Source organism: Sphaerodactylus townsendi, linkage group LG04 (assembly GCF_021028975.2).
Source record: "Sphaerodactylus townsendi isolate TG3544 linkage group LG04, MPM_Stown_v2.3, whole genome shotgun sequence".
Classification (NCBI taxonomy): Eukaryota; Metazoa; Chordata; class Lepidosauria; order Squamata; family Sphaerodactylidae; genus Sphaerodactylus; species Sphaerodactylus townsendi.
The window spans coordinates 136,104,604-136,125,631 of record NC_059428.1 but is presented as its reverse complement, the minus strand read 5'-3'; the positions used below and the strand labels follow the sequence as shown (position 1 = coordinate 136,125,631).

The 21,028-nt window shown below is 43.0% G+C and overlaps 1 protein-coding gene across 7 annotated transcripts in view; it reads right to left on the bottom strand.

The window, feature by feature from the left end:
- AKAP11 (A-kinase anchoring protein 11) overlaps positions 1-20,763 on the bottom strand; it is a 50,846-nt gene extending 30,083 nt beyond the window's left edge. For 3 of the 7 annotated variants that reach the window (XM_048493113.1, XM_048493118.1, XM_048493119.1), the window contains exons 1-6: positions 20,680-20,763; positions 11,903-12,139; positions 9,206-9,299; positions 7,977-8,084; positions 5,013-5,057; positions 1,008-1,142 (exon numbers count right to left, since the gene is read on the bottom strand). In XM_048493113.1, coding sequence (XP_048349070.1) covers positions 1,008-1,142; positions 5,013-5,057; positions 7,977-8,084; positions 9,206-9,265 — 348 coding nt within the window. In that variant the 5' untranslated portion in view covers positions 9,266-9,299; positions 11,903-12,139; positions 20,680-20,763. Of the gene's footprint in view, positions 1-1,007; positions 1,143-5,012; positions 5,058-7,931; positions 8,085-9,205; positions 9,300-9,505; positions 9,552-11,902; positions 12,140-20,062; positions 20,084-20,622 lie in introns of those variants that run through there. The other 4 variants (XM_048493120.1, XM_048493116.1, XM_048493114.1 and 1 more) reach the window with 4 other exon arrangements.
- Positions 20,764-21,028: the final 265 nt, after the last annotated feature.

The window sequence follows — 21,028 nt, the reverse complement described above, 5'->3', positions numbered from 1 at the left end:
CCCTCACTTCTGCAGGAGTATATCGCATACCCTGTAGCTGTGGAAAGGTCTACATAGGAACCACAAAACGCAGCATTCAGACCCGTATTAAGGAACACGAAAGACACTGTCTACTTAACCATCCTGAAAAATCTGCAGATGCAGAACATGTGTTAAACAAAACTGGACATAATATTTTATTTGAGAACACTGAAATTCTGGACAATTCAGAAGCTTACTATGTCAGACTGCACAGGGAGGCCGTTGAAATTCACCAACACCAGGACAACTTCAATAAGAAAGTAGAGACGTTAAAAATGAGCAAAGCCTGGCTCCCAGTACTTAAAAAAATGGACTGATAACCCCACCTGCAATACAATACACTCAACCACACCTCTGCATAGCAAGTTCCACCCAAACACTTAATGATTGGTTCCCCACCCTGGGACATGGACAATATACCACACTAAACTTTCCCTTCTCACTTAGACACAGTGTGAAACAGACTTTTCTCTGTGATACACCTCTGAAGATGCCAGCCACAGATGCAGGCGAAACGTTAGGAACAAAATCCACCAGACCACGGCTATACGATTCTAAGTTACCATCATTCGGCAACAGCTGTATACCTGCCCTGAAATCTAAAATCTCTCTCTTTCTGTCTGTCTGTCTGTCTGTCTGTCTGTCTGTCTGTCTGTCTGTCTGTAACCCCAAATTTAGGATATGAAGACAAGTTTGTTTATAATTGCAACAGAACAAAAACTACATTACTGGAATGCTTAGAAAATTAATACAATCAGATCTTCAGGTTGAAAATATTTTACTACAAAGTTGCTGATAAAACATACTCTGGCCAGCACATACAGCTTAATGAGGATCATTCATAGGATGGAGCAACACACACACAGAGAAGTGGCCGTCTTTCTCTCAGAATGCTTGCATCCCATTATATGGGCCTTTGATCAAAGACAAGCTAAAATTACCAATCATACATTTATGAGTTTAACACAAAGGCATAAATATCTTACCTGTGGATTAAGAACATCACTAGTCAATAATGGTTTATGTATGTCCTTTAAAAAAATAACTTCATTTTCATTTAAATTACACATGTGAAGTGACTTCAGAAGATCCAGGAGTTCCACAGACAAGGCAGTGAATTCCTAAAGCAAACACAGTACACCCAAGAGTAAATTTAATCCATTGTTAGCAAAAAATTAAATTCAGATTCAAGATGATTTTACCAATCTTGCACCCCGACTACTGAGAGATTTTCTCTACTCCTTTGGGAATGAATCTTGAGAATCTCAACCCTGACCTTGATATGCTTATTGGTTTATGTTTCCTGTGTCTACATTGATAAAGATCTAATTCTGACTCTGGAAGGAAAGCCTCCAATGTGAGTTGTCAGTCCAAGAGCCACTTGTGGAGGCCGTCTGCTGGTAGGTGGGACAGGATTTGGCCATAATTGTTAGAAATATTGTCCTGGTGAAGAAAAAGACACCACTGCAAAGGTCTGGCCCAGAATATATCCTAGGACAGCTCTCAACATGGGGCTGAGCTTATGCGATTGAAGTTTGGCCTATTATGTACGGAACACTTACCTTGGGTGTCTTAACAGCACAGGGGGCTATGTAGTATGGTCTCCTCATGTTTCTTTATTTACAGGTAAGGAGGCACTCACGGCCTGCTCTGCAGCTGGCTTGCTGAAGTCCCCTGGTACTCTTAACTCTGCCCATCATTTCCCTCTTAAAGGCACAGATCTCATCACACCTGGTAGTTGCAAGATAAAGGGCTTTATTAAAGCCCTTTAAATTGCAGTTATATTGATATAACTGTGATTGTAGTTATTTTGATATTATGGCCCCTTCCCAAAAATAACTCCCACCCCCACCCCCCAAAAAAGAAAGGCAAAGCAATTCCCTGGACCACACTCTGGTGAAGCGGATCATGTCCTAGAACTAACATCTCTCCGCATCCCTCCACACATACACTTCCTGCTGCTGCCGTGGGAGAAGAGAGAGGCTTGTTATTAAATGGTTAGCCCACCATTCGTAATTCATCCTACAAACATTCCCCCCTCCCCCCAGTCTGTTGTTAACTGCAATGGCTCTAGAAGTGAGAGCTTGAGGGACATGGTTGATCTGCCTTTTGGAGGTTATCAAAGAAATAAAAGACAGAGATTTTGCAATAATTCTCTGCTTATATTGATATGTCAATATAATAGATATCAAAAATTGAAGTAATAAATCTGAAAGGGGGGAAGGGGAGAGGTGTGCAAGGGAGTGCGAGGGATTGGTGGGGAGGGAGTGCAAGGGATTGGTAGGCAGAGGGATGATGTCCAGGGCAAAGCTGTGCTCACAGGGGAAATTGTTCAAGCTATCTCCTTTTCTCCAGCTGCTGTGGAGGACAGCACCCTAACCAGTCACAATATCTGTAAAGCTGTCCTTCCCAGCCTGGCATCAAACATGCTGCTGCCTTCAGGATGCAGGAGTCTGCCTGGAACTAGGCACCCAAGGGACACTTTTCTGCTGGGATCTTCCTGTTTGGACCACAAAGGTTCTCCTATAATTCATGAGTCTAGAAAATGTTCTTAAATAATGCAAGGAAAAAGCACAGAGTGTGGAAACTCTGCACTCCTCTCCCTCCTCCTCCAGAGTGCAGAGCTTGACTCTTTAAAGAGACAGAGGAACTACATGCTCAATCCACATTTTTTTTTTGCCATTGGGTCACAGCCAAGTAATGGTGACTCTGTAGGGTTTTCAAGGCCAGAGAACATTTGGAGGTAGTTTGCCATTGCCTGCTTTTGAATCATCACCCTGGTATTCCTTGGTAGTCTCCCTTCCAAATACTAATCAGCACTTTCAAGCCTACACATTGGTACTTGGATAGTGACACTATCAAGCAGGTCTACAACTATTTGGGTATCAATTTTCACCACAAAGCTAGTTGAGACCGTAGTTAAGGGCTGTAAAACTATCTCTGCCGCTGTCGCAAAATTATTTTTTTCTAAAGGTGGCAGATTCATACTGGCAGTCCTAAGGGTATTTAACTCCAACAACTTCTCCATGGGGTTCCCCTATGGATTGCTATCTCATTGGAGCAAATTCAATCCAGATTCCTCTACAAACTATTTGGGGTCCCCCACTGTGTACCTTACGCTGTCCTCTGCCTTGAGACAGGACAACATCTCCTGGAAACAAGGGCATGGTGGTTACTCTTAAATGCTGGATCCGGCTATGTTTCTTATCTGTCTCGCCCTTCCTGAACTTCAGCTGTCTGCCTGGCAGACCCTTACTGAATCCAAGGTTTTTCCCTGGGTTTTACTTGGGACCAGCTTCACATGCTTTCCTCCAACGAAATCCTCCGTCATATTAAGGAACGGTTATTCGACCAGGAATATCAACTTTTAATTGGCAAAGCAAGGAGTCTGTGTTCCCCCCCTCTATTTTGATATTATACCTGGGAATTGTAGCATAGCCAGCTATTTAAACATACGGTTCGACCCAAGGCTGCAATGGGTGATTACCAGAGCAAGAACCAACACATTTCCTCTCACATTATCTCCAGAGAGATTTACGAAATCTCTACACCAGAACTGCATTTGTGTGTCTTGTCTACCTTCTGAAGAGTCACTAGAGCATATTTTGGTTGTGGTGGGTTTTCCGGGCTGTGTGGCCATGGTCTGGTGGATCTTGTTACTAACGTTTCGCCTGCATCTGTGGCTGGCATCTTCAGAGGTGTATCACAGAGAAAAGTCTGTTACATACTGTGTGAGAAGGGACTCAACCAAACATTAAACTCAACTAAATATTCCCACCACAACCAGTTGAATCCGGCTGTGAAAGCCTTTGACAGAGCATATTTTGTTTGTATGCCCAAAATTTACGGAATTTAGACCCAATTCTTTTCTTAAGGCTCCAATTTTGGCAGGCCCTTGCCCTCCTAACTCCAAACTGAATCATCTCCTGAATTATCAGGATCCCATGCTATTGGAAATGGTGGCCAATCCTCTGGGCTTCCCTTTCTGTATATATTATGTTTGCACACTCTTGACATTCCTCCCGGTTCTTTTATCTTATCTATTTTTCTTCGGTGTCTCTCACTTGGAGACCTAATAAAAGCTACTGTACTGTACTAACAGATTTCAAGATCTGACACCATGGCTCAGTTCTTAAAAGACTGGCTCAGCTTGGCTATGATTATGCAAGCCATGGCCCTGCCAAGGACAACAGCTACCCCAGACCCTTTACCATTCTGGTTGTCCTCCTCTGGACCCGCTCCAGCCCATCAATATCCCTCCTGAACTGCGGTGCACAGAACTGTACACAATATTCCAGCTGAGGTCTAACCAATGCAGAATAGAGAGGTACAATTACATCCCTCGATCTTGACACTATACTCCTATTGATACAACCCAGAATCGCATTGGCTTTCTTGGCCGCCAATCGCACTGCTGACTCATGTTTAGTTTATGATCTACTAAGACTCCCAGATCCCTTTAACATGTAGTGTTGTCAAGCCAGGTGTCACCCATCCTATATCTGTGCATTTCATTTTTTCTGCCTAAGTGTAGAATCTTACATTTATCTCTGTTGAAATTCATCTTGTTTGTTTTTGGCCCAGCTCTCTAATCTGTCCAGGTCCTTTTGAAGTCCTAAACCACAGTTAGGGTTATGTCCATATTTGGTCTAAGTAGCTTGGGAAGGCAATTTTGCTCACCATGCTGAATGTGTGAATAGGAATTTGTGTATATCTGCATGCAGGCACAGGGGCATGAAAGTTCTACTCTCACTGCAAGGGGCTAGACCAAATTTCTGCCTAGAAAAGGGAACTGCTGTGACCCATACCGTAAGGCTATCAAAGGAATGAAGAAGACAAAGAGCCATACAGCTAAATATGAAACAGCACTAATGCCAGTTACTTAATTCATAGCAATTAAATACATTGAATCGCTAGGTGTGGTTTTCTACTACAGGCGTAGCTAGCTACCTTTCAGAAATATATTGCAACTATTTTCCTGTATACAGTACCTTAGGAACCATGGCTGTCTCATCGGCAAAGCACAGAAACGTGACCTGCAATATAAACACAACCTGTAAATGTAGGAAAGCAGTACCCGAGTACCCAAACTCGAGCATTCTGCAAAAGCCACCTCACCAGTGGGAGTGACTGCTCTGCACTCTTCAGAGCTTCTCCGCAGAAGCCTTGTGGCTGACCCCTCCCCCCTTTTATTTCCAGCTGAGGCTTCTGTGGGTCGCAAAAGCAGCTGTCTTTAGCTGCCCTTTCTGTTTTCCTTTCGTTGCTATCCCATCAGCTAGAAACAGCAACAGAATGAGGGCAAAAAGAGAGCAGGGATGGGGCCTCATGACGCCAAGGCAGATGCACATAGCAATGATGCCCTTGAACCTACGAAAATGCTCACTGAAGATGACCTGTGATCCATCAAGTCCTGCACTCACTGGCTGTGGAGTTGCACTGGCTGTGCACTCATTGAGCCAGGGGCTCAAATGCAAAGCAAGAGCTCTAGGCCAGGGAAAGCAGAACATTACTTGTTTAAGAGAACAGTTACTCAGCAAATGCTTGAGGGTCCATCGAGGTTCTCCCACCCCTCCTCCTTCAAAGCACCTTCTCTTTCACAAGGAAGCTGGCGCACGCATAGGCCATTGCTTTTCACATCTAACTCATCTTTGCTGCAAATGAGACGGCTACAGCAGCAGCCAGAACTCTCCCACCTAGTGCAAGGACCCATGCTCAGGAGCCTTCTTGACCTCCTCCTTAGTGCATCTGGGCGAAGAATGCAATAAAAGGAAATAAGCCCACTCTTGTTTCCCTAAATGTAATAATTAAATGATAAAAGTATAGGTATGTTCTAAGCGTAACATTACAAAATTCATTCCTATTTACTTAATAGTTGTTGCAACAACCCTTTGTGTTCAGACACGCTGAGGAAGATAATGAGTCAGGAACAGAGCAGTCCTTACTTTAGGAGTGTAGCATGTGAGTGATGTCATATAGGTATACAAATCTTGTCCCACCCCCATTTATTTATTTGTGGGTGGGTGGGTGTGTTTTCCTCCTCTGTCTTAAGGACCTTCTCAGAAAGCTGTAGAGTGTCACTGTATTTCCACACTCTGTTCCTTGTCAGAAATAGTTTGGCACGAGAGGCTTTTGAACAGTTTAAAAAGGAATTAGAAGAATGTATTAAAACTAAGTTGTTTGGCATTGTCACAAAGAGAAAACAGGTACCGGTAAGTTTTAAAACCAGGCAGCTATTTGGATGTTGCTGTCTCAGTTTAGACACTATTACTAGATTCTGACACATTTCTCAGTCCCTGGCAAGATGTTACAAGTAACTTAATAAACATAAAGTTTTCAAATGCTAGCAGTTTTCCTTAGGAATTTATAATTCTATTTAGATCTGTGTCCCTCCAGATGCCACAGTTAGAACTCTATCACCTATAGATAGCTTAAGTGAATACTTTTACCCTAAGGTAAAACCTTTAATAATTTAAGGATAATCTATCAGAAAATTATTCCCTGTTCACATGGATGATGATCAGGATTTTCCCTTCTGACTCTCAGAAGAATCTCTTCCTTCTTTGGGTACAGACTAAATTAGAAGCCTCACTGCCTATCTCTTCAGCATATCTTTTTCAAAGATTACCAATATTCTTGTGCGTGTCTGTGTTAGACTGCGATCCGGGAACACAGATCAGATCAGACCAGCCATGTCTATCTGACAATCCCCTCAGAAAGCAAAGTTTTTAGTCAAGAACACAGAGATGTTCACTCAACTTCTCCACCAACTGTCTTGTTTGTTAAAAATAACCACCCACTGATAACTGGCACTCTCTCCTCCAGACAAGCAGAAGTAATCTCTTGCTCTCTCTTATGCTTCTATAGTTAACTCTTTATATTCAGGTTGGCTCTGCTTAGTTACAGATTAGCAAAGTTCTGGAATCCAGCACAGTTGCGCTGTAGTTTCCTTTGTCTTCTCCCTATATATAAATATATAATGTATATATACCTATATAACATGTATGCACACATACAAATATATATAGCATATATATGCACACACATACCCCTATATGCCTCATCCAAGCTTTTTTTTGCCAGAGCAACTGTTCTTCCAGCAGAAATCTAACCCATAAAACAAAGTCCAACCCGTCTGTACTACCAGAAGAGGCAAGTTTAAATACCTCTGAGCATCAGCAGAGTTCAAACATAATTGTTCACATCTCCAAATTAGGACATTATCTGTTGTGCAAGAAGGTGGTCTGTAACATGGCACGCCCCTGCTTAGAAGTGCCATAGCAGCTGCCCATGCATTTTCTGATGCTCGCTTCTTTTGCCCCCTAAGCAAAGAGCCAATCTCAGCTTTCCTTTGCCTCCTTGGTTCAGGAGAAGCATCGGAAGATCCCAGTAGGCATCACCGTGACCACTGGAGCACTTACTCAAAAACAACTGCCTCCATGGGAAGATGGAGCTACCTAACATTGGGTGACTGGACAGGGAAAGAACATGCGAGCGTTAGCGCAATAGCACCTTAAAGACTAACAACATGTCCCAGGGGATGAGTTTCCTTGACTCAAAGCTCATTTTGTCAGATATAAATGAGACTGTATGCCTGTTTTATACTTGTTCAATATATTTTATCTGGTTCAAAGTACTCTTTACTTGCCGTACAAAAGTTAAAATTTTAAAGAACCCCCTAATTTAACTATGGTATGATGGATTTTCTTCAACCAAAGAAATGTCTCACAACCTATAAGCCAGAGGCCCCCAACCTTTTTGCACCTGTAGACACTTTTGGAGTGCAGACACAGGATAATGGGCGCAGCTGCAAAATGGCTGCCTCTAATAGTTAACTCTTCAACATTTCAGCGGGATGCCTTTTAAAATGGACATGCTGTTCAAAAATATTTTCTTGCATACACACAGCTTACCTTCAGTCACACAACACACACAAAAAGGTCAGAACAGAGCCAAACCTCATTGAAATAGCCCCGCTCTTCCAGCTCTTCTGTGCAGACTACGCATAATTCTTTTTGGCTTTGCAGCCACACCTTCATAGGAGGCAAGGCACAGTCACTAAAGCTCTGGAGGAAAGAAAAGGAGGCTCAGTTTTGCTGTGCCCTTCCTCTAGATAAGTCATCAGTTATTAGGATATGCTTTAAGCCCATGTAGTGATTTCTGCCAGCTACAAATGCTGTGGGTGGAAACACCTCAGCATGTGGTCTTCAAGGAGTCTTCTCACAACAGATGAGAAATACATTCAGCAAATCAAGGAGTGATGGAATTTTGCTATTCTCTCAAAATACTTCCTTACCTAAGGTGAAGTGTAATCCTAAGAGTATTTTCCTGGGAATAAGCCCCACTGAACAGACCTTAGTAACATTCTGAGTAGATCTGTTTAGGACTGCTCTCAAATGCACATTGCTACCACCGGGACAGTTATTGATGATTGTCAGGGGGATATGAGATTGAGATTGAGTATGTGATTGAGATGCATTCCTACCTCAACGTAACTACTTAAAACAACAAATCAACATTGCTAAAAGACATATGTAACCAGCCTGCTGTATGTAACCACTGCCATCTGGGGCGTTCTTTCCTTGATCTTTCCTTTATGGCTTCACATGCTTTGTATGTAACTAGGCTTCTCCTGACACCCTGGTCCCATGAAAAAAAGAGTTACATCCATTATCTCATGGGGCAGGAAGCCAGGTGGCTCTGTACTACTATCTGTCGCTGACCTAGGGGCGCCTTGGCTCCAGAAGCTGTTTATCACAATTTCTTGGGAAAGCAGGAGGGGGTGGGACGTGTAATGGGATAAAGGGGATGGCAAATGCTAGAATTGTCAGAACTGGCTTTGCTAAGCTTTGGTGCTTTGATGCCTCATCAATAAACGCTACTGATAACCACTCGGCAGCAGACTGAATTTGGGTCATAAGCTGCCGGGCCCACTCCAAGCTAAATACACGCTTGTCCTTACAGGATTTTCCTTGAAGATCTTATCTTTAATATATTCTGAATAAGTTTTCAGTATGCTTAATTGTGCTGCTCAGACCTTAAAATTGATCTTTTCAAGGCTAAGAATCTAACGGTGCCTGAAATATTTTTGCTTAATGAACAGAGAAAAACTTGGAATAGCAGTTATTCAGTTTAAAATCTTGACCGCAAGATAATCAACATCACATTTTTAATAGCAAGAGCTTACCTTTTTCATTGCTGTTCTGAACTTCCTTTGATTGCTTTGGACCCTATTTACACCTTCCATAGTTGGTTAGTTTTTAAACAGAGTTCAAAAACTTCTAAAAAAAGAAAAGAAAACGGTCATAGTGGTTATCTTTTACTGAACCAAACTACATTCTAAATGTTCTAATAAAGCAGTGAAAGTGTACAAGTTAACTACTATCAAAAGGCAAAAAAAATATGAACCACATCCCAAACAGATAGGTTTGCTACTGATCTGCAAGGATCTTTATGATTCTCTTACACACCCTATCCCCATCCTCACCCAAGATAGCCTCCGCTCTCTCTGTGTCAGCAAGCCTCCCCGCCATCTGAAATTCAGAAACAACAATATTGCATAGCATGACTGACCTGCTGTGGAGAACCCCATGACAATTTATGTGGAGTGCTTTGAACAATGGGCATGCAATATAGCACTATCACCATGAATTCTCTTGATTATCTACCACAGGGCTCCAAAACTGTCCATAACTCTAAGTAGCATTTTGGGGTGGGGGAGGGGGGTCAGGGAGCTGCACAACCACGGCCCTGAGGAAGAAGCACTGTTTAGGATTTCTGGGCCATTTTCATTTCTCCCCATGGATAGAGATCACCCACTGTCTCAGCCATGGTTTAGTGAAGTACAGTTTACAGAGGACGGCTCAGTCTTGAATGTCTCATTGTCCTACTAAAGGAGGACCCAGGTATACTCTGAGCTAGAGACAGGGAGGAAGCATAACTGGAATGCCTCTGCGGCTGCTGAAGACACCTGGTCCCCAGAGTTGCTGCAGCAGAGAGGACTACATCCCCTCCCCCCTTCACTGGAGGGTAACAAACAGCTGCCAGATGAGGAAAGCAGCCCCACCCCCAGCGTATGAAACCCAAAGCCGGCAAAGGTCTCATGAGATGCCCCCTGGGAAGACAATAAGAGCAGGCAGGGCACAAGACTTGCCACGCCACAACATTCAAGAGTGGTTTCCCTTTGTCGAAACTAAGCTTTTAACCCAATCTTGCAATTTCGCTATCCGCTATGATTCTGAACGCTCTCGTAAGTTCCTCCACAACATCTATTTGTGCTTCACTTCATGAGTCCCAGGATTGGAGACAGTGAATTATAGAATAAAATTATGGACTAAAATGATTACAGTTAACAAACAATATCGATTCTTCTCCTTTGTGATAATTTTGGAATAAGTAGGGTTTTTTTTCTCTTTGTGGGCAGGCGCTAGCATCTTCTTCAATAATAATTAAGGCTATAGGCTGCACTTAATTACTAATGAAGTAAAGTGGCTCTTTTCCTTCTCCCCTCCTTTTTCTCCTTGCGCCCTTTCATGATTAGCAAGAATTTTAAAGGACTGGGGAATTATTCTGTGACTGATATGAACAATACTAAGTCACCTGTTAAAAATCAGTAACTGAACTGTAAAATCAATTCTGTATAACTGATCTGGATTAAAATGGTTTCAATCTAGATTATCTGGCTATGATAAAAAGGGACAATGAAAATAAAGGATGTGTGAAATGGGGCTTCAATATTTCTGGAAATGTTTCCATCTGTAGTAGTGCTACGCCCACAAAAAAGATGTGCCGTTTGAAAATGCGGCTCTGGGAAGTTCATCACCGACGCTTGCAATACTCAAGTGAGCCATGAGAAACAAAGTCTTCTCAGGAATCCAGAAGGACGGCACTGCACTCCTGTCTGAGTGGCCAAGTGTCCAGGCTGCGAGAGGCAAATGGAACTATGGCAAGTCAAGCCTTTATCCTCCTGCAGCTTATGGCCAATGGGGAAATCTGTTTTCTTTGCAGATGAGGTTGCGAGCATCTTTCATGCTTGGTTTAAATATGAGGTAATCTTGCAATATTCGGCTATTGTGATCAATTATATTAATGAAACATGAAAGTGAAAACAGATAAAGAGTTTTTGTTTTTCCCTACAAAAAGAATACACACCTCAAAATATTCTGGGCTCTGATTAAGAAACAGATTTCATCCCTGCATTTGAAATTGGCCAGATGAAGCCACAACAAGTTTTATTACAGAAGTATGAATGGGATTTTTAAAGACCCATTGTCCTGAAATGCTTATTTTCAGAAGTCTGTCATACTATGAACAGAAACCAATTATTTGTATGACAGATGTAGCTGGCATGATTTGAACCACATTATTAAAAAATAGTATATTATGAAATATAGTATATTATTGTCCAGAGGAGGGCAACCAAAATGGTAAAAGGTCTGGAATCCATGCCCTATGAGGAAAGACTTAGGGAGTTGGGTATGTTTAGTTTGGGAAGAGAAGGTTAAGAGGTGACATGATAGTCATGTTTAGATATTTGAAAGAATACCATGTTGGTGGGGGAGCAAACTTGTTTTCTGCGGCTCCAGAGACTAGGACTAATGGGTTCAAGGTGAAGGAAGAGAGATTCCACCTAAACATCAGGAAAAACTTCCTGACAGTAAGGGCTGTTCGACAGTGGAATGCACTGCCTTGGAGAGTGGTGGAGTCTCCTTCTTTGGAGGGTTTTAAAGAGAGGCTGGATGGCCATCTGTCAGGAGTGTTTTGATTATGTCTTCCTGAGTTGCAAGGGGTTGGACTTGATGGCCCTTCCTTGGGGTTTCTTCCAACTCTATGATTCTATGCATTCAGAGTTTTTTTTGCCCAGTACATTCAGAAATTCACTTACCTGCCACAATGTTAAAGAGGCAAACAGACTTCAAGTTTCTCACAAATGTATTGAAGAATAAAAGTACAATATGCAGAGGAGAAAAAAGAGGAACTTTCTGTATTGCACAAAAAAGTTGACTTCAACTTAAAAAATAGAGGAGAAAAATCAAAAGAGAATCCAAAGTGCTTAAAACATAAGATTTGACATGTCTTCAGAAAGCTCAGCACATTTTGGTAAAACGGCCTTCTTCAGGGGCTACAAAAAACAAAAACATACAGTAGATGTAAGAACTTATAATATTAAAGAGCTTTAAGAACTCTGAAAGAGTCATGACAATTCTAAGAGCTCTGACGAAAGGGCCGGGAACAAAAAATATCTTCAGAAACAAGGACGGGACTTGTCTGAAGCCTGAATAATATAAAACCGCAAGCTTCCCTCAGAAGGGAAACATCCCAGCTCACCTGGTTTGAATCTTTTGTAAGCCACCCTGCTGACCATTAACAGGTGTGAACAACTACAATCCCAGGAAGATGAATTAATCCCTTTCCTGCCAAACCGAACCCCCAGAACATAGGCATACTGATTTCAAAATAAATAAGGTCTGTACAAGGCAGACCAAGAAGTCTTCAAATTAATACAGAATTGAAACCCTCGCAACTGCACTCCGCAAAGGGCCTGGCACACTGTTGCATTATGCTGCCTGCTCTTGCACGGTGTTTCTATTCTTCTATCAACTAACGCTATCACCTACATCTGTTGTTAAAAACATGGACTCTCCAACCAGAAGAACAGTCACCTGCAAAGATTCACTAGGCAACATTATCCCAATATGCCTTACATTGACTCTCTACTTAGTTTCCCAACGAACATTAGTAACACCAGGCACATCATTGATGATACCATGAAGGGGTGGGGAAGTGAACCCCCAATCTCAGAAACATGAAGTCAAAAGCAGAAAATAAAATTTTAATATCCTGAAAACAAGCTGACCTTTTTCCATTTCAGACCCATAGATACTGAACCATTTTTAAGGAAAGCACAGCAGTTGCAGCAAGAACAGCAGTAACATTTATGGTCTTTTAGGGCAGTGATAGCAAACCTTTTTGAGAGACCGAGTGCTCAAATTGCAACCCAAAACCCACTTATTTATCGCCAAGTGCCAACACAGCAATTTAACCTGAATACTGAGGTTTTAGTTTAGAAAAAAATGGTTGGCTCTGAGGCATGTGTTACACGGGAGTAAGCTTGGTGGTAGTCAGTGGCTTTGCTTTGAAGCAACCATGCAATTCTTCCAACGGGTGAATCACAACCCTAGGAGGGTTTACTCAGAAGCAAACCCCATTGCCAGCAACCGAGCTTACTCCCAGGTAAACGATCGTGCTTTAGTTCTTCGCATGAAAATCAGTGAGTTTAATCAGTGGATTTAACAGCGCTTAACAGGGTTACCTACACTGCTTCCCCAAAACAAGGTCTTAGGTTTAATGCTAATAATCGAGTCCAGCGGCCCAGGCCAGCCTAGATGTGTGTGTTGGGGAGTAGGAGACTCTATTTGCACATGCCCACAGAAAGGGCTCTGAGGGCCACCTCTGGCACACATGCCATAGGTTTGCCACCACTGTTCTAGGGCAACCATTTCAGAACAGGATTGCCTAGACAGCAGCTGAAGACCCAATGAGACACAAGCATGGTACCAGAAGTTATCACAGTCACATGACCAGAAGTGTAGTCCAAGTTATGACCTCAGACTTAGCCCAGATTGTGAAGTATGAGGAGAGATGGCAAAGGAGAACTTTTCCGGGGGCAGGGAGGATGTCTGATGAAGACTCATGGTGGGCACACATTCAATGGGTGCTCTGCCAGCTGCACTCAATTTTATAGAAAAACCCTGCAAGGTAGGAGATACTTTTCCGTATGCCTTTTGGAAAATTTATTACTAAATGGTAAACATGCCATATAATGAAAGGAGAAACAGCCCATTTCACCAGTATTTCCTGCTCAGTGTTTTGCTCTTTTGAGAGCATATGAAGGATTAAAGGGGGGGGGGGGGCGGGATCCACAGTCAGAAGAGATTATAGGAAATAGGTACCAAAAGGACAAATTGATTTGATATACTCAAATTATTTAATTTACATTCTTTGCCATTTGGGATTAGGGGAACACAGAGATAAAGATTTTAATCAAAATATTCCTAAACCTGTGTGGGAAGGGATTTGGAATAATATGCCTTCTAGGTTGATTTCTATTGAAAATAGAATGTTGCAAAATTGTATTTTTAATGCTTTATCAATTGCATCAGATAATACTTCTGGAAATATGCACTGGAGATGTCAAGCAAAAAAAGACAGACCAAAATATTTGCACACGCCCCCAAATCCAGAGTCTCAGTTAGAAATTTAAGATTACGTTTTCAAGATAACAAGTGACAGATTTTCAATGGATTTTGAAATGTTATTATGCATTTTGGGGAAAAAACTAGACAAGATTGGCTGGAAGATGTTCATAAATTTAGTGACAGAAGCAAATATATATATGTATATGTGTATGTATGTGTGTGTGTATATATATATATATACACACACGAACTCTATACATATAGTTAGAGAGAGAGAGTGAGTTTAAAGGAATCTGGAAAATACTTCAGATGATTAAGTGTGAGCTGGCTAAAACATGCTATGTAAGAGATAAATCTGTAAAATCATAATCTTTTAAAATTATGTACTAAGCACGTGGGGACGCAAACCCCCCCTCAGGGGGTATCTCATTTTCCCTTCCCTTTCAACCCCCTACAGCCTTTCCCCCTTTCCTGATTCCTTCTCTCCTTCCCATCTACCAGGCAATCCACCTTTACCTGTTCTCTTGCCTTCACCTTTCCTCCTTTCCTCCCCCAGCAGCTCATCTGCGAAAGGTTGCCCGAGGCCAGGTACCTGACCTGTAACGCACTGAAACCAGGGTTCTTTATTTAGATACTCTCAAACAGCTATTAAAATTTTATTAAAAGGAAAGGAAAATAAATAATAAAATCAGTTCTTTCAGCTCTGCACAGTTCCAAGCATAACATACAATACAAGGCTACTCAGCCTGAGGCAGAAGAATAACAAGAACAGCAAGAAAATCTTAAGAAGAATCCTTATGAATCTCTTTAGAATGAATCTCCCTAAAATGGTGACAGGGGGTTTATAGAATTGGTTCATCTAGATAATTCGATCAGTAATTAACCCATTGGGTATTGAATAAAGTCGATGAGGGTGACCCCCACCTGAGAATTCTTGGCAATTCAGCCCTATCTGTCCAGTTTAGAATGTGGCCTTGTACAAGCCAGTTCCGTTATCTAAAGAATAAAACTTCTTAAACTAAACACAAACACGGTTTACAACTTGCGCGAGGCCAAATGGTTGCATTATAAATGACCCAGCAAAAACAAATGGTTGCCTCATAAAAGACTCAATATACAAGATAAATTACCTCTAAGCACATTTAAAGGAATATGTACACTTTCTTCACACCATCCTAGGCAAAGTCTGTCAGAGTGGCCAGGCCTGCTGCCAAGACAGCTGTCTGTGCAGTGAGTCTCCAGTGGTCACTGCAAGTGCAGGGCCTCTCACCAGTGGGTCCCCTCCATTAGTGGACATGACAGAAGAGGCACACAGGATCTACGCAGGGCTGTTTTGGTCTCCAAGTGCTCCTGTCTCCAGGGCTTTGTTTTACAGAAGCCAAGGCTTAGAATGTTCAGCAATACTGTTGTGGTTGTCTAGCAATCTTTAAAATGGCCACTGACAGTTCAAGGTCTCTTTATTTTGAAGCTACAGGTGCTGTTTCTATTACTGTGCAGAGTTCAAATCCCCCAATGTATTTCTTTTATTTCATATTTTCCCATAAACTGGGACTTTTTAACCATGTAGCTGAACCATGAACTGTAGCTGAACCATGAAAGAAATAATTTAAAACACCCATCATTTTTTTTATTTGCCCTGATGCTACAGAATACTTTATCTGCACATTCTTATTTGCATTAAACTTTATCCAGCATCCAGGTCCTTCAGATATTGTAAACTGAAGTGCTGTTCGCATGGTTGGATTACAGCCATTTTGCTACCTTAAAAGATTAGCAAAATCTCCATTTTGACATAAAACAGATTTGTTCAGGAGGGCTTTTTTATGAAGGGAATTGACTAAAGTATAATGAAATGGTTCTTTATAAAAAGAACAGGAACATAATCTACTGTACTGGAAGTTTTATCCTTCTCTGACTGCCCTGTCTTCTGTAATTCAGTTTTCTGAGTGTTCGTTATGTATCATGCCTGATACGGTTTTCTTTTGCATTGTTTTCTCGTGTGGCAATCCATCACAGTGTGCATACTATGTGATCTGCCTCAAGCCTCAACAAGAAACGGAGGCTCTAACTAAATAAACAAGGATTTATTTTATTAAGCTGTGCTAAGAAAGAACTATAGCATGGCTGTTTTAAAAGCGGCATTAAGTTCTCATCCAGTTCTCACATTTCCAAAAGAGACAAAATTAACTGAGCTATTTATGTTTACTTCCTGATTGCATGACTTAACAGGAACAACATCTGTTTGCAGGCCATAAAAAACAGCTCTGCCAAACTGCTGGTCAACCAAAGAAACACACACTCATGTACTTTCTCCCAAGGTATAAATGCAGAGTTTTACAAAGTGAAAGAATTAATAATGTCCTAAATGGTACGTTAAAGAACTGCTAAACTTTACAAAGCTACAAAATGTATGTGGCAGGATCTGGACTAGAACACTGCTCTCGAGCTCAGCTGCCCTTTATGCAAGTTACTAATTTTTAAATTCATTTCCATCACAGCTTTTTCCCCAGTAAGGACCCAATGCAGCCTTTCTTTCCTCCCTCTGAAGCAGGTGAGGCTGTGAAAACCGGCCCAAGGTCACCTAACCAGCTTCCATGGCAACTGGAGTCGGGGTCTCCCAGAGTGATACTTTAATCACTTGGCCCTTACTATGCAACGCTGTAAAAGTGTTTCTGTATGATGCATCTACAGTAAAGCTCTTTTAAAATGCTGGGGCTAGATAGTTTCTCAAATCATAGCCTGCAAGACACAGCTTTGATGCAGAATCTGGTAACAGCATTCTGAGGAATTCCTCCAAGCGAAGAACTGGCATAGCAGGCCAACTGAGAACCAGAAAGCCCAGTATGGGCCTGTGCTCTTCCATGAACTCACTCAGGCAAGCTCTGGTGCTTCAGCCCAAGCCCCATATTTTCAAAATGGGAATAATAATACCAACCTTTTTATAAGATTGTCGCTCAGAGAAAGAATTATGAAAAGCATTTGAACCTCTGAAGTTTTATGCAGATGCAAAGTATTACCACTAAAATTGTGTTTTATGGCAATTCAAAAGGCATAGAAGTAAAAACTACTATGGTTTAACCTTGGTGCCCATTTGTAGGCCAAAGCAGCAAGCAAGAAGGCCTTGGACTAACATTCTTTTTAAAATCTGCATGTTGCAAGTCTAACTCATTTTAACTGAGAAGACCTTCAAAAGAAGTCCATTATACTGCATGGTGGCTGATGTGCCAAGGTGGTGGAAAATCCCTGCAATGGCTGTCGTATGAGATAACCCCATGCAGGGCTTGCCTCGGGCATCCTTCATTTCCTGAAATATATTTGACTGACACCCCAATCTTATTGCTGCAAATAAGTCTTCATGATGTTTCCAGTGCTCTGATCAACATACATATGTTGAGGGCTGAGCTATGGGGAGAAAACCGAATTCACTTTCAAATGAAAAAAGACAGGAAGCACAGCGGAGGCATGGCAAGGGCATTCCTGACATTCGTTGACTTCCTCCCCAGGTTTGTGGGGAGGTTTGTGCCATGGCCTGGGCTCTCGGACTTATGCTGTCCATTGAACCCAATGGGGGCTTTCTGGCAGCAGGGAGATCTGTTTTGTTCTTTGCCTCCTTGCGCCACTGAAAAGCCCGCTTGGAGGTGGTGCGGTGGAGTGGCTGTGGTTGGGCAGAGCAGCCATGGAGCAGTGTCCCACCGCCGAGGGCTCTGGATGGGGCTGCTTAAGATTAACTGCTTATTTTTAAATGAAAACAGGAAAGAACACTTGGTTTGGTATTGGATGATTGAAAAAAATGGATAAATGATAGAAAGGCAAAGATCTGATTCTGTTATGAATCTTGGTGGAAAACCAGTATTATACAATTTAAGAATACTGTTATCTATTTATAAAATAATGTTGATGTCTTATTTTTTTATTTCTATTGAAGTTTAATTTTTTTTAAAGGCACAGGGGATATGTGAGTCTTTGTCAGATAAAGAGCACCTCTGGCTGCCTGGTGAAGCTACAGTCTCAACCCTGAAGACTCTTTTGTCCTCATCAGGCACATGGTGGCAGGTTATGGTCACTTGGCAATAAGAGAAATACGGTATGCCCAAGCCTCCCCAGCTCCCGTTTTTCTTTCCGGTGATAGTCTTCCAGGACTGAGCCCTGACACCAAGTGTTCCAGGAGTGATTCTTATTCTGTGTGTCCAATAATGCAAACATAACCAACTGTTATACTCTCCTGTGGAAGCACTGGCGTACCTAGGCAAACTGGAGCCCTGGGCAAAACCTGAGTTTGATGCCCCCCCTATGGGCAGCCACCCTCCCTCACCGTGACCAAACAATTATTTTTTCCACCAGGTCGTTTCAAAGTCACCATCACATTATAGAACATGCCCCAACTCACAAATCTGAACACAGCAATGGGCCATGCCACACAGCAGAAATATTTTTTAAAAATTTCAAAATGTTTTCAAAATGTTTTATTACTGCTATGAAAACATTTTATGGTGTTGTATCCAGTCCCCCCAATTGGGGGAAACAGCATCACTTTCAATGTTATTTAAACTGGGGACCCCAGATTTTCCCTTCAAGGTGGATTTAAAAGGAGAATCTGGGCTCCCTCATTTAAACAAGTGATTCTGGAATCCACCCCCAAACAGCATCATTTTCAATGGTGTTTCAACTAGGAAGCCCAGATTCTCCTTTTAAATCCACCTTAAAGGGAGAACCTGGGGTCTAATAGAGGTGGCTAATAGAGGTGGCTTGTTAGTGTCTTCCTGTACATAACAATCCTTATATTCCTTGGTGGTCTCCCTTCCAAATACTAACCAGAGCTGAACTTGGTTACTGAGATCTAACAAGATCAGGCCAGCTTGGTCCATCCAAGGCAAGAGTTGAATTAGGCAGAAGGCAATACAGACAAAATGCTTTTAAAGGCCTAATGAAGGGCTCCAAAAATCCATGGGTCAGCCTTCCCAAGCATCTACAAATTTCACTGGCACACTTAGTCTATTCAGAAACCATTTTACTGTAGTACCTCAGTGCAACTCTCAGTGGAAGTTCAGTGGTTGGATGCAACCAATTTCTTCACTGGTGAAGAAGGAACTGAAGTGTTCCCTTTGACCACTATCTAAAACAAGACTATAATTAGGATCATGAGATCTGCCAAGTGGAATGGAGGCTGTAATAAAGAGATGAAATGGCAGAGACTGAGCAGAAAAGCTGGTCAGATGCAAGCAAAAGAGGATGTTTCATAGCAATGACGTAAAAATAAATCTGTATTAAGTTCTTGTCAGTGCTTGTTTATATAAAATTTGTTTTGTGTGTATGTATATATACTCAAAGCAATGATGACATATGAAGGAGATGTTAGTTTTGGGAATGAACTTCAGCTGTCTGTTTTTGGTGATGACATCCACGGGCAACCCCATTATCATCATCATCAGACTGTGATAGTTTTGTCACAGCTTTCAAAAAATTGTGCAAGGAGGTTAGGATTAGGTTTTGTGCTAAAACACATTAGAAAATCTGGTCCTTAAAATACAAGAAACCCCCCCCGCCCCCAAACCAAAAGGACCAGGCCGGAGGTGATGTGAAAAACCTCAGCCAGAGACCCTGGAGAGCAGCTGTCAGCCTGAGTCAACAATACCGACTTTAACGGATCTGATTCTTGCACCCACCCACTTCCCCTCATGACAGGATGTTGTTGCTAGTCAGCTTTCCAATATGTTTAAGGGGAATGGGACTGTGGCTCAGTGGCAGAGCACCTATTTGGCACACGGAAGGTTGCGGGTTCAATCCCCAGCCTCTCCAACTTAAAGGACCCTGGAGAGCAGCTGCCGACCTGAGCAGACAACACTGACCTTGATGTGCCCCGGGTCAGATCGGGTGCCAGAGACTGCTCGGATCTTCCCAGGATCTCCGAAACCGGAAGAGCAGAAACAGATCCCTGCACAGCGAAGCCCAGAACCCCAATCCCTTAATGATCAAACTCGCGGCCCTCCAGATGTTATGGACTATAGTTCCCATCATCTCCTGCCAGCATGAGCAATTAGTCATGCTGGCAGGAGATGATGGGAACTGTAGTCCATAACATCTGGAGGTCCGCGAGTTTGACACCGGCGCTTGACCTACCCATACAATGAAATCCCTGGATGGATGATGGGGCTGCGCCTGCAATCCAGGGAGGGACTCAGCGGCGCTGTCTGTCGTCACGAAACCCCCCCCCCCCTTGCCAAAGCATCTCAGCCCTTTCCCCCCGCCACACAAACCCAGCGCCGCCGCCGCCCTTCCATCCGGGGCAGGACCCCCCTCCCCCCCCGAGGGCCACCAGATAGGCAAAAGGGCCCCGGGGGCCCCGAGGCACGTCAGCGCCTCCCTCTCCCAGGGACCGCTCCCAAGGCCGCCATTGCCCCTCACGCACCTCCTTCCCGGCCCCTTCCCTGGCCGACCACACCGGGAGCCCCCCCAACCCCCTCACCTCAGCCACGGCGCTCGGGCAGCTCCCTCGCTCGGCCCATCCCTCCAGGCACCTCTCGCGAGACTACGCCCCCCCCCTCCACGCCCCTCCGTAAGAGGCCGCGGCGGCAGCGCCATGGCAACGGGTCGAGGCGAAGCATGCGCAGAACCAACGGTTCCCTCAGAATGGGGATGCGATCCCACGTTCGAACGATCCCCTTGCTGAGGTGATTGGCGGCTACTGCGCATGTTCCGCCTTGCCCCGTTGCCATGGCTCCTCTGACAGGGAGACGTTTAAATACTGTGGATATGTAAAGTGCTGTCAAGCTTGTAACATAGCTATGGTGGCCTTGTAGGGTTTTCAAGGCAAG